The 12,888-nt window shown below is 39.2% G+C and overlaps 7 protein-coding genes across 7 annotated transcripts; 3 read left to right on the top strand and 4 right to left on the bottom strand. All coding sequences in view use genetic code 12, as the record gives it.

The window, feature by feature from the left end:
- Positions 1-188: 188 nt before the first annotated feature.
- On the bottom strand, positions 189-1,961 carry CORT_0D02300 (Ade17 5-Aminoimidazole-4-carboxamide ribotide transformylase; the record flags this gene model as incomplete). The annotated part of the gene is made up of 1 exon (XM_003869165.1): positions 189-1,961. The coding sequence occupies one exon, from the start codon at positions 1,959-1,961 to the stop codon at positions 189-191; it is 1,773 nt and encodes a 590-aa protein (XP_003869214.1).
- Positions 1,962-2,562: 601 nt separating this feature from the next.
- CORT_0D02290 (Rpl15a ribosomal protein) lies at positions 2,563-3,177 on the bottom strand (the record flags this gene model as incomplete). Its single annotated transcript, XM_003869164.1, has 1 exon — positions 2,563-3,177. One exon carries the CDS (start codon positions 3,175-3,177, stop codon positions 2,563-2,565), a length of 615 nt encoding a protein of 204 aa, XP_003869213.1.
- A 1,110-nt stretch (positions 3,178-4,287) lies between these two features.
- Positions 4,288-5,964, top strand: CORT_0D02280 (hypothetical protein; the record flags this gene model as incomplete). Its single annotated transcript, XM_003869163.1, has 1 exon — positions 4,288-5,964. One exon carries the CDS (start codon positions 4,288-4,290, stop codon positions 5,962-5,964), a length of 1,677 nt encoding a protein of 558 aa, XP_003869212.1.
- Positions 5,965-5,992: 28 nt separating this feature from the next.
- Positions 5,993-8,767, bottom strand: CORT_0D02270 (Msh1 protein; the record flags this gene model as incomplete). The annotated part of the gene is made up of 1 exon (XM_003869162.1): positions 5,993-8,767. The coding sequence occupies one exon, from the start codon at positions 8,765-8,767 to the stop codon at positions 5,993-5,995; it is 2,775 nt and encodes a 924-aa protein (XP_003869211.1).
- Positions 8,768-9,036: 269 nt separating this feature from the next.
- CORT_0D02260 (Eaf7 subunit of the NuA4 histone acetyltransferase complex) lies at positions 9,037-10,269 on the bottom strand (the record flags this gene model as incomplete). Its single annotated transcript, XM_003869161.1, has 1 exon — positions 9,037-10,269. The coding sequence occupies one exon, from the start codon at positions 10,267-10,269 to the stop codon at positions 9,037-9,039; it is 1,233 nt and encodes a 410-aa protein (XP_003869210.1).
- A 168-nt stretch (positions 10,270-10,437) lies between these two features.
- Positions 10,438-11,820, top strand: CORT_0D02250 (mitochondrial ribosomal component of the small subunit; the record flags this gene model as incomplete). The annotated part of the gene is made up of 1 exon (XM_003869160.1): positions 10,438-11,820. The coding sequence occupies one exon, from the start codon at positions 10,438-10,440 to the stop codon at positions 11,818-11,820; it is 1,383 nt and encodes a 460-aa protein (XP_003869209.1).
- Positions 11,821-11,947: 127 nt separating this feature from the next.
- On the top strand, positions 11,948-12,865 carry CORT_0D02240 (Mtq1 protein; the record flags this gene model as incomplete). The annotated part of the gene is made up of 1 exon (XM_003869159.1): positions 11,948-12,865. The coding sequence occupies one exon, from the start codon at positions 11,948-11,950 to the stop codon at positions 12,863-12,865; it is 918 nt and encodes a 305-aa protein (XP_003869208.1).
- Between the last annotated feature and the right edge of the window lie 23 nt (positions 12,866-12,888).

The raw sequence follows: 12,888 nt of genomic DNA, 5'->3' as shown, positions 1-12,888 counted from the left end.
AAATTGCCATTAGATGCAGATATTGAGCCCTCAGTACCCAATATTAATGATTTTCTTGTTAGTGGCGAGTTATTGTTACTCGATGATAATGACTCTTGCTTATAAGTGGGATGATTTACAATTATTATAAATAAAAGCATTTGTTGATCATATATATATACATATACATTAAACACAGTACGATACGATCAATGGTGAAACAAACGAATTGGGTTTTCGACATAAACTATATCATTAGCATCGGCTGCGTTGAACACGGCTTTGTCCATGACAGACCCACTTGGAGCGGCAATAAACTTGACACCAGATCTTGCGGCTCTGTAAACATTGTCTGGAAATGGGAAAAAAGCGTCCGATGATAATGCAACGTTGCCTAACTTGCTCAACCATTCCTTTCTTTCTTCTGAAGTTAATGGTTCTGGAATCTCTTCGAATTTGGATTCGTATTCAGATTTTTCAGGTTCTTCGGTTGGGATCTGATTAGAAACATATAAATCAATAGCATTAGACTTCTCTGGTCTCTTCACACCCTTGGCCCATTTGAAACCTAAAACTCTTGGGTGTTGTCTTAACCACCAGTTGTCAGCTTTATCACCGGCAAGTCTGGTACAATGGATCCTGGATTGTTGACCCGCACCCAAACCAATAACCATACCATTCTTGGAGTAACAGACTGAATTTGATTGTGTGTATTTCAACGCGATAGTTGCAATGGTTAAATCAACTGCCCCTTGTTCAGTCAAATCCTTGTTCTTTGATACAATTTCTTTAAAAGATGAACCCTTGATAATAGCATCGTTTCTCTTTTGTTGCAAGGTGACTCCAAATACTTGTCTGTTTTCCAAGTTAGCAGGAGTAAAATTTGGATCAACTTGAAGAATACAGTATTTACCACCTTTCTTCTTCTTCAAAAGCTCCAAAGCCTCGTCCGAGAATCCGGGGGCAATAACACCGTCTGAGACTTCTTTGGAAATGATTTGAGCGGTTGGCTTATCAACAATGTTGGAAAGAGCAATAAAGTCTCCAAATGATGACATTCTGTCAGCACCCCTAGCTCTAGCGTAAGCGTTGGCCAATGGTGACAAGTTTTCAATGTCTTCAACAAAGTAAATCTTTTTCTCAACGTCAGATAACGGTAAACCAACAGCGGCACCAGCTGGTGAAACGTGTTTAAATGATGCAGCGGCTGGTAAGTTTAATGAAGCTGACAATTCTTTAACTAATGGCCATGAGTTCAAAGCATCCAACAAGTTGATATAACCTGGAGATCCGTTCAAAACCTTAAATGGCAACTCACCCTCAGAAACGAAAGCCTGTGCTGGCTTTTGATGAGGGTTGGCACCGTATCTCAATGGTAATTGTGAAACACCTTCGGCGTATTGTTTTCTGAAAAAGTCTGAAATAGCAACATCATAATCGGCAGTATGTTCAAAGGCTTTCAATGCCAATCTGTTCCTAGTCTCCGTGGTAATTTTACCATTTTTCAACTCCTTGAGAAAACCTGAATAATCCTTAGGATCGGACAAAATTGTAACTCTTTGGTGGTTCTTGGCTGCTGCTCTTAACAATGTAACGCCACCAATGTCAATTTCCTCAATGGCCTCATCAACAGTGACAGCAATTTTTGAGACAGTCTCTTTGAATGGATACAAGTTACAAACAACGTAATCAACTTTTTCAATTCCCTGCTGTTCTAAATCTTTCTCATCACTATCTAAATTTCTTGCCAAGATACCACCATGAACAGCAGGATGTAAAGTCTTGACTCTTCCACCAAGCATTTCTGGTGCATGAGTAATTGACGAGACATCTTCGACTGGGAATCCAGCTTCACGAACTAATCTTGCAGTACCACCTGAAGCCAAAATACGAACATTAGCGTCAGTTAATCCTTTAGCAAGGTCCAAAAGCCCAGTTTTATCATAAACGGATAATATTGCGGTTTGCTTGTGTTCAGTCATGTGTAAATTTGTCAATTGAATGCAATTATGCGGAGATGGTATATTCGTATATTATAACAACGTCCTTGAGTAGCTCAGGTAAAGTAATTCAATTGAGATATTGCAGTGTGGAACAGCGTAGGCAAGTTTGATATCAAAAAGGATCGAAATCTGATGCCAGAGCAAAATCGAAACTTATCCAATTTTTTTCTTCTTCTTTTGTTGTTTGTAGCATTGAACAAATTAAAATCAATGCTTAATATATTATGTCGCAGTTTAGAACAATATGTCGTGCAATCCTAAGTAAAAGTCGTACTCGGGTTATTTTGTGTCAAGAGATATTGTAACTAAATTAAATTAATTTCTAACGATTGACTCTGTTCCATACCAGATAACCTTTCATCATTGAACTCATTGGAGGCAGGTGGTTCTGTTATCGGTCAAGCGGTTAAGACTTCGTACACACATTCAATCTGAAACATCGACTCTCTAAATTACACTTTTCAAATTTTATTTTCAAGTATACATTAAAACGTATTCACAAATTCTCTACGCTAAGACTAAAAATAATCTACGTATACTCGAATAAACGAAGCCAAATACCTCGCAAGTGAAGTCAAACTTAATGTCTGTATCTCCACAAAGACAAGGTGTTGTGCTTCTTCCAGGTGTGTCTTCTACCAGCTCTGGTCTTGTTATACAAGTGACCTTTGTTGATACCTCTGGATTTCTTACCAGCAGAAGTGAGACCTCTAGATTCTCTGTGTTTGTGGACAGCGTTGGCAATCCAGTTGTATCTTGGGTCTCTTCTGATAGCCTTATGTTGAGGATCAACCAAAATGACTTCATAGTACTTGTAGGTTGAATCTTGGTTAATCCAGTATGAGTTCAAGACTCTCAAGTTAGCAGCTCTTCTACCAACTCTTTCTTCAGCAGTAGATCTCAATGATCTTTGGTACTTCAAGTGGTTAACACCTTGGTTGGTTGGCTTACCGTAAGTGGCACCCTTTGGAACTGGTCTCTTTCTACCACCTCTTCTGACTCTGATTCTGTAGACAACAAAACCTTGCTTGGCCTTGTAACCCAATCTTCTAGCCTTGTCTGGTCTAGATGGTCTGGATGCTCTGTGAATAACATTCTTTTGTCTGTATTCCCAACATCTGACTCTGTAAAGGAATCTCATGACATCAGATTGCTTCTTTCTTTGCAATTCTTCCAAATATTTATAGGCACCCATTGTTGATTGATAGTTCGAGTAGAAGTGACGGATGTGGTCGTTAACAAGTTTTAAGAAGGAAACTCTAAAATGGAAGATGGATTTTAATTTTTCATCAAAAGTTTTTTACTCTTTCCGCACACAGCTTTTGAAAATTTTCAATACACAAAGCTGAAACTATCATACTACTCGATAGAGTAGTAACTCCTTAAACCTCTCTTGCAATGAGAGAATCATACTAGGGATTAAAATGTTGCGAGTAAATACCCATGCTTAGTTTCTTTGCACTGGTGCTGGTTAAATACAAACGATATAACAGGAAGCAGGTAAAAATGGGTATTGAACATTTCATAAATAGGGCATTAGCCCTATATGTGTGCTACCAATTGACTTTGACACACAAGTTTAAAAGCAACACTCTACCAAAAGATCTTAGTTTGATCACATGAAACTATGAAATTGACATCTAGTGTGTCAATATTATGTGGTTTATTTTAAGTAACGGACTTATTAATGGGCAAAAGTTGCCATTGGCAAGTTGTAGCTGCTAACCTCTGCGTCTTGCTTATAGACAGAAATACGATTCATCAATATAGAGGGAGATGCAAACTGTTAAATCCTGTAATATATTATACTGTTGTCCTTGATAATGCTGATAAAATCATTTGACTGGTATTTAACATAAACTTGTACATCAGTAAAAATATTGTCGAAATTTGCAGCCAATTTGTCACAAACTATAATTATATTTCACTTTGAGAAATACAAACTTCGAAGAGAATTAAGTTTTTTTTCCGCTACATAACTTTGATTTCTTTAATGGGACAATACGTATAGTAACGTGACCTGTACTTTGCAAGTAATGAAGTTTTGATAAGAAAAGATTTATAAATTTTATCAACTCATATTAAATAGCCTCTAAATAGTAGAAAAGTACTCTCCTCATTTCAAAACACCACTGCTTCTCCGCTTACAAGTAATTATATGAGTTGTGCTTTCATAATCTTTTGAAGTGTACAACAAGGTTGTGTTTGTGTCATGGATCATACGAGACAACTCCAGAAATAAATTCCCCGATGCTCATCACTTTGAAAATACAAGCTGACTTGTTTACTACCTCCTACTTCAATCATGGACAAAGAAAACACGCCAATCAATGATACCACCCATATTCAAGAAGATCCAGAAGTAGCAACGACAGGTTTTCTCAGTTTGACAGAAAGTGCTTCTACTCAAAACATAGAAAACAAAAACAACTTCGAACCTTATTCAGGTTATGTCGTTACAGAGAATCCAAATGAATCTACCAATGAAATAGAACAAGCAATGCCTATAGATGAAATGAATAACTATGGCTCATCAAATACACAGCAAGATCCAAATGCGAAGTCTGAACAAGAGCCAAGCAATGCGGAGAGTGATATAGTAAATGACGACCATCAAAATGTTTCAACGCAATCTGGGAAGGACACTTCTGAAAATGATACACCACTTACGAGCACGAAGATGGAAGAAGAGAACAAGAAAGAAATTATCACAGATCAAATAGCTTCTTTCATTAAGCAAGATCAAAATGGCGGTATAGAAGTTGATATTCTTTCCGATGACGAGATTGATGTGAGAGATGTTTCATCTGATAGCTCTAACAGTACGGGTGACAGTAGCTCAGAAGGTAGCGATACAGATCTGGATGGAAGTGAAAATGAGAACGAGAAAGATCCAATTGGTGATGAGGAATGCCTCGATGAAGATGAAGAGGTCATTGATGGGCCAATAAAGTCTGTACATGAGGTTACAAACGAAAAAGTTCCCACACTACCCGAGAGCTATGAAATACCAGAAAACGCTCCAATCGAGGAAATTGGTGAAATTACAGGGTTAGTTGATAGATCTGTCATTATCAGAGCAAAAACGTCTGGTGAGTTTCGTATCTTGAAAGAAGGCTCTGTATTGTGCTTTGAAGACAAAACTTTGATTGGTTTGCTATACGAGATTTTTGGCAGAGTCCAACTGCCTGTGTACTCTGTCAAGTTCAACCTGGATGAAGATTTTGAAAAGTTCAAGGGCACGAAAGGAAAGGCTGTGTACTATGTTGTCCCTGATTCTCAATTTTTATACACCGATAGAATTAAACATATCAAAGGAACAGACGCAAGTAATTGTCACGATGAAGAGGTTCCTGAAGAAGAACAAGAATTTTCAGATGATGAACAAGAGCTAGCAGCAAAGCAAGCAAAGAAAAGGAAAAAGAACAAAAATAAAGATTTCAAAGATAGAGATCAACCTAAAGTAAGCGTGCAAAAGGCGCATATTCCAGCATACTCGCCGATCACCCCATCAAGACCAACTGATTCTATGAGAAGGACTCAACATCATAGACAGGAACCCGTTCAGACTAACCACTCATATCAACCTAATTTTCAACCTACGCCTCAAATGTACCCACAACCTCAGCCCTATTTCTCGCAGCAAAATCATTATGGTACACCCCTGTCGTATAACCAGAACACTATGTATGGAAACCATCAACCGCAATATCAGCAGCATATGCAAAGCTTTGGGGCACCGCAACAAATGATGCAATACGGACAGCCAACCTTTTCTCAATTTCAACTCAATGTTCCCCAATATGGACAAGCGCCTTACCACCCTTCTCCTCAAGTTCAACAATTTGCACCCACATTCCAACAGAACCTCCCTCCACAGAAGCCTCACCAGAGCGCTGATCCTGCTCAATTAGCTCGCTTACAAGAGCTATTGATGCTGCAGATGCAAAATCCACAACAACACCCTCCACAGCAACAATAAGTGATAAAAAACTTTTATATATACGTATTTAAAGTAAAGCTAATACCTCTTCACCCTCTTCTAACGTCGACAAGGGAAATCCAGCTTTCCGGGCTACTTCCAATGCATAGGAGCGTTCACTAATGCCTGGCTCCAACGCATGGTCGATTAGAATTAACCGATTTTCCTTCGACTTGACAATCTTTGTTCTGTAAAATTTGATACGGTTTTGATCCACCTCTCTTTTTTCAAGAATTTCACGTAATTCATTTCCAAAATGTGTGGCAAATAGGGTACGACACTTGTTAACAGTCAATAAATGCACCAAAACGGCATATGCAATTGCTAATCCTTCCGTACCGCTTGTTCCTCTTCCTACTTCATCAACTATAGCGAAAGATTTTGAAGTAGCATTGAGCAAAATATTACTTGTTTCAATCATTTCAACCATGAAAGTACTTAAATCGTTGAACAAGTCGTCAGATGCACCTATTCGAGTAAATATCTTATCCACGATTCCAATTGTGGCACTCTCTGCAGGAACGTATGAGCCTATCTGAGCCAAAATGATCATCAACGCATTTTGCCTCAAATAGGTGCTTTTACCACCCATATTGGGACCCGATATCACCCATAATTTTGCATCCTGTCCAAGTTTTGAGTCATTAGGAATGAACATACCCCCTGACTCCTTCAAGCTCGATTCAACGACCGCATGTCGACCCTTAGAGATTTCAAGTTTCGGTAATTTCACCACTTTTGGACACACCCAATTATTTTCGTCAGCTATAACAGCGAAGGATGCCGTAACGTCTAAGAAATCTACTGCTTTTGAAAGAGATCGTATCGCGGGTAATTCATCAAGGGTATCCATTCTCAAACTCTGAATCACTTCCCCTTCTATTAACTTGATAGACGCCCGCGTATCCCCGATTTCGAGTTGTATGGAATTCCAATCAGCTGGACGGTAAAGAAATGATGAATTGCTCTCCAGTATAACATCAGAACGTAAATCATCGGCGATCTTTTTGATAGAGGACTTTTTTGCACTAATGTGTAAGACATTGACAAATTTACCAACTTTCTCTTTTTTCTCCACGACAACTTTGGAGTTGTATTGGACAAGAGTACTTTGTAGAGTGCTCACGTATTCCCCTTCTTTTCGTTCCAATTGTTCGAGCTCGTTATGCAATGCAGTTAAAGTCGAATTGTAATCCTTTCTAATGCTGAAGGCTAGCATTCGCTCCACCGCTGAATTTTTCTCGATTGTATACTCTTCCAGAAATTCATTTGTATATGGTTCATCACTCGAAATGGTGGTTTCATCTTCTGATGCAAAATCCTCTCCTTCGTTTGTAATATTTTCATCTTCAATTATGGCATTTGTGATGGAATTGGCTACATCGACCGGAATTTGGAAGTTGTCGAGGAAATCTACTATCAGCTTGTATAATGCGTCATCACTTCGACACATTTTATTCAAGAATTCTTTCAATTGTTGTAGATCGTTCAAAGCAGCGGCAATAAGTTTTAAATTCGACACATCATCACCCCTTCCAGCTGATAGCTTTTGAGCAACTCTTACAAAGTCAGATAGCTTCCGTAAACGTTCTTGGACTCCAATCCTCAAATGCTGATCTTTTAAGAAAATTTTGACATAATTTTGTCTTGTTTTTATCTCCGATATGTCCAATAAAGGTGATTTCAACCATTGCGTCAACAACCTAGCACCTGAAGTTGTACAAGTTCTCCTTATTGACGAAAGCAAGGTCCCAACAACGGACTGTCTACCTGGTGTGAATCTATCTGTGAGTTCCAATGCTGCCCTTGTTCTTGGATCCATTTGAAGAGTTGACTCACTGTAGTACCTTGTAGGTAAGTCCAAGAGAGAGTCAGCTTCAGGTAAGTTGACACTAATGTAAGATAAAGCTAAATTCAAAGCGGCCTGCTCTGGAGTGCTTAGGTCTTCAAAGGCTTTTCTCACTGCCTGCAAACTCGCTTTAAATTGAAGTTTCAAATCAGAGTATTGTGTGCTATGAAACCGTTTGCAATACCTTCTAAGATTTTGTAGAGGCGGATACCATTTCGCCAAAAAGATTTCAGGTTCCGAATACTCCTTTGGAATTAGAATTTCACTGGGGTTGATTCTTGACAAATCTGATGTGAGATTGCCAAGGGTTGTTTGTTGTACAAAAGTTTCGCCCACCGAAACATCCACCCATGCCAAGCCAACGGCCAAATCAGAATTTGCAGGACTTTTGGTCATGTTTGAGGGGAATGATATAGCAACCAAATAATTATTACTGTTGTAGTTTAGGAAGGATTCATCCACCAATGTTCCAGGACTCACAATCCTGGATACTTTTCTAGGGATCAAATTTTGGGACGTTTTAGCCATGTTATTATATTGGTCTACTATAGCAACAGTTTCACCGTGTTCCCGAACCAACATTTCCACATACTTCCTAAGTTGAGGCAAGGGAAATCCAGCCATCGGTATAACATGGTTACCCGTTCTCTTATATCCTATATTCAACCCCAACTTGGGACCTAATCTTTCGGCTTGATCAAAATACAATTCATAAAACTTTCCAACATGAATTAGGCAAACGCGTCCTGGATTTCCGTCAATCAAACGCTTCATTGACGCGTACAACGCAGAAAGCCCATCAGTTGCACGCTGTTTACCTGGAACTCTATCGGTTCTTCCTCCTCTGTCCCATTTTTCTAATCTCTTCAGGCGTTTACCAACAGTGGTTAGGCTCCTAACATTGAGTTGAATAATCTCGCGAGCGATTCTTGTCCCATTAGGTAATATCCTCATTCAAAGGTTCAAAATAGTTTGGTGAAAAATGAAACGCGCATTTCTAAAATTGTGGTTTCTGGAAGAATTATGATAAAAGCCTGAAACTGGCCCTGTCGTGAAAAATGGGACAATTTGAGAGATTTAATTAAAGCAGCCCTCAGGTGCGGCCAAATGTTAATCGCTCGAAATGAGTTCAGACCAAAGAATCTATATATTTACTTAATGTTTGAGATTAATATGAATTCCCTGAGGACAAATAAGATGTAAGTTTCTCTTTTTTTCAAAAATCACTTCTTTCTCGTACTACGTCTTACAGGAGGTGTCAGTCTGCTTGGTATCTGAGAAGTATTGGCTCCTCGACTTGACCTTCTAACTGTCGATTTTGTGAGTTCAATTGCATCCCTATGAGTTTTATCGCTCTTCTTCTCCAGTTTCACCAGCTTCTTCTTATCATGTAGGTCTTCTTCGGATTCGTCCTCCAGATCAGCCGCCTTGGTCACCCTGCGCTTTGTCTCACGTTTAGCACTTGGATCTGCTTCTTCCGTGTGTTCAATGTGCGCCTCAGATCGAGTTCTCCTTCGCGCCAAAGGTGGCTGCGCAGAAACAGATGTTGCTGGTTTACCTTTCTTCGTAGGCAGTTCAATTCTAGCTTCATCCAGAGAATCCTCATCCTTCACAACCGATCTTAGCTTTTTGCGAGGAGGCTCTGTTGAAACAACATCGTGATCGGCAATGTGCCTGCGGCCCCGGGTTCGTCTTGCGGGCGCTGTATCTGAACCCTCCTCCTCCACAACTTCATCTTCTTCTCTCGATTTCTGTTTTGATACTTCAGCTTTGACATTCGTATCCACGTTCTTACTTGGTACGGCACCTAATTGGGTTTCTTCACTTTCGTCTTTGATACTATCTCGCACCTTACTAAACGTTTGATTATCGTCGCCCACTACTGAATCATTGTCAACTGAATTTCTCAATCGTCTTCTTGTTGAGCTCTCATGACCACCTTTAGCTCTTCTGCCTTTAGTAGCGCTTTCGGTCTTGATATTCTTCTCAGGTTCCACATCATCGCCTTCAATTTCATTTGTCTCATCTTCGTCGTTCTCTTCGTCGTTCTCTTCGTCGTTCTCTTCGTCATCATTTTCATCCTTGCCCTTAGCAGATTGCCTTGTTCGATTCAATTTGGTTTGAATTATTTCTTCTCTAACGGTTGTATTGTCGCTAATGTTTTCCAAGCTATCGTTGTTTGCAACTTCGTCACTATTGAGACCCTCAAGAAGGTCAATTCTCGGAAGGTTGTATAATTGTTGCAATTTTTTCCATACATCTGATTCTGTTAGTGGTGTTTCCTGTAGTTGTATGTCTTCGTTGATCTTGCTTATGATGATAGCCATATTTTCTTGTTTTTTAGGGCCAGCAGGCTTATAATCACATACTAAGCTAAATAGTCTTATCTCCTCATCAATAGTCCAAGGCCTTCGCGGTAGGAATTCTTTGTTTTGCTCAGTTCCTGTTTTAAACATAGGGGGATAGTATAGTAGTAATTGGCGTGGAGTATATATTGTATATACGTAGGTTCAAATTCGAAATCTAAACAGAGCGAGACAATAATAGTGAGATTTGAGTAGAAAATGAAAAAATTTTTGTTCCAATACATCAAGCTTTAACCATATATCCTCGTTATTCCTACAATGCCGAGAAAGTTGGATAATGTTTCTCGCATGGTGCGAGGTCACATTGGGATGTCCATGAACCGGCTCAATTTATTCAACCTCCAAAGGAAGGTTCCTTTGAATTATGTTGGGAAAACTCTTTATCAACAGAAATGGGCTGCTAAATCAGAAACCAGAGCATATCATGGAGAACATTTGAAGGAAAAGAGGTTTAAAAAAGTTTTATTTGAACCCGAATTAAAGACTTATTCACAGCTTGATTCGTCGCTAAAGTCTCAAGAAATCGCACCTACGCCCATCACCTTGCAAACATATGCCACATTGGAGAAGAGGCTTGAATTTGCTTTATTCAGAAGTATGTTTGCTTCATCGGTTAGGCAGGCAAGACAATTTATTATGGGAGGATATGTAAAGGTTAATGGAGTGGTGATAAAGCACCCATCCTTCCCGTTGAAGAGTGGGGATGTTTTTTCAGTTGATCCTGAGAGAGTCCTATATGCTTTGGGCAAGACAAAACCAAGCTTGAGTAAAGCAATAGATACTGACAATAAACAAATAAGATATTGGAATCATTACGTCAAAGTGGCTAAGAAAAATCCTCAAAAAGTGTGGGAAATGCAACAAAACAAGCCCGAGTCTTTAAATTCCATCGCCAACATTGAAGCAAGGAAGAGACTACAAGATAAACAACATAATGGTGAAAGCTTGATGAAAGCACAACAACAAAATGTTAGTAGAAAGTCCATATTGAGTGATATTATCAAATTGGGTAACGCAGCAAGTGCGAATATTGGTTTAAATACTTTTGAGAAATATGGAGAAAAGCTCGCTAGGGGAAAGTGTTTGCAAGTTTATGAATCCTTGGCCCTGCAAAAGTCAAATCTTTTGGATGATCACTCTCCGAAATCCTTAGACATTTATTTTTCAAAGGATACAGAGAGAACACCAGAGGAGAAGACCCTGTTGAGACATGTGAACAATTTGTTAAGAGAATTGGAAAAAAGCGAATGGGAGAGAATACGTTTGGAATTCGAAAACTTGGGCACTGGAGCTACATTTTATGATCCATCTTATGCTGAAAAATTAAACTTTATAAAGTCTTTAAATAAGGAAGAAATTTTGGAAGATGAGACAAAAGCAAAGGTTTTGTTGCCATGGCAAAGACATTTATTTGGTCGTCAGGATGCTTCGAAACCTTATTTTACTCCATGGACACCCAGACCTTTCCTCGGAGCGTTTGCAATCTTACCATCACATATTGAAATTTCGTTTGACACCTGTCATGCTGTTTATTTAAGAGACCCTGTTGCAAGACCGGGCCATTCTGAAGTCATTTCTCCATTCCCAGAACACGTTCATGAAAGAGCCTACATGTATTACATCAAAAAGGGGATGTCTTAGTTGTACATAGATGAAAATACACACTGTATTTTTACCTTATTATAACTCAGGTGTCATTTCGTAAAAAAAAAAAAAATCGTAAATCCTCTCAGTACATTTACATCAGATGAAATGTTTGATGACATAGATGCCCCGAATAAACGGGAAAATTGTTCGACAAGCGAAGGGAATATCAGCTTTATTGCCACCGCTTCTACCTGCCAATCGTGATATAAATCGGGCACTTCTAGAGCTCAAGTGGATCAAGGAGGAGTTACCTAAATGCCAATGGGTCTCTGGTGTTAACAGGCGTTTGAAGTTAGAGCCACTTCAATACATACTAGGAAGTCAGCCGTTTGGAGACCTCAACATAATATGTAGAAAAGGGGTCTTGATTCCCAGATGGGAAACCGAGGAATGGTGTACCAAGTTGGGTAACCTTCTACAGAAAGAGAAGTTTGGTGGGCATGGTATAGTCGATGCATGCACAGGGTCCGGGTGTATTCCACTTCTTTTAACTCACAAACTTGCGTCTGTTAACTTACATGCTAATGTTTGTGGATTCGATGTGTCGAGAGAGGCGATTACCTTGGCCCAGGAGAATTTGATATCCAATGAACGATCCTATTTGGAAGGTTCACGTAAGGTGCTGTTTCAAGTAGGGGATATTGCAGATCCAAATGTAATTTTCAAACTACCTGTGTCTAAAATTGATTTGATAACGGCAAATCCCCCATATATACCTTTAGATGACTTTAAAAAGTCGGTCTTGCACAGTGGTGTTGAAAAATCAGTTAGGCGGTATGAGCCTCAACTAGCTTTGATAGGGGATATAACACCTTATGAACAATTGTTAGACAATCTAGTTATACCCTCAGGGGCGCGAGGGTTTGTATTTGAAGTCGGATACTACAAACAAGTTGAAATCGTGCGTAACTTGTTGGATAGCAATTGGGCAGTGGGTTACATGCGCGATTCTACAAATAGAGTAAGGTGTGTTGTAGGATGGAAGTTACATACAGATTTCAAAATATTAGAACGTCTATGCAATGCCGTATTAAAATAAAAGTTAAGTCTTATATAAGCAAA

The sequence above is a fragment of the Candida orthopsilosis genome (assembly GCF_000315875.1).
Source record: "Candida orthopsilosis Co 90-125, chromosome 4 draft sequence".
Classification (NCBI taxonomy): Eukaryota; Fungi; Ascomycota; class Pichiomycetes; order Serinales; family Debaryomycetaceae; genus Lodderomyces; species Lodderomyces orthopsilosis.
Note: the sequence above shows the minus strand (reverse complement) of the source record. Positions and strands in the feature narration are given on the sequence as shown.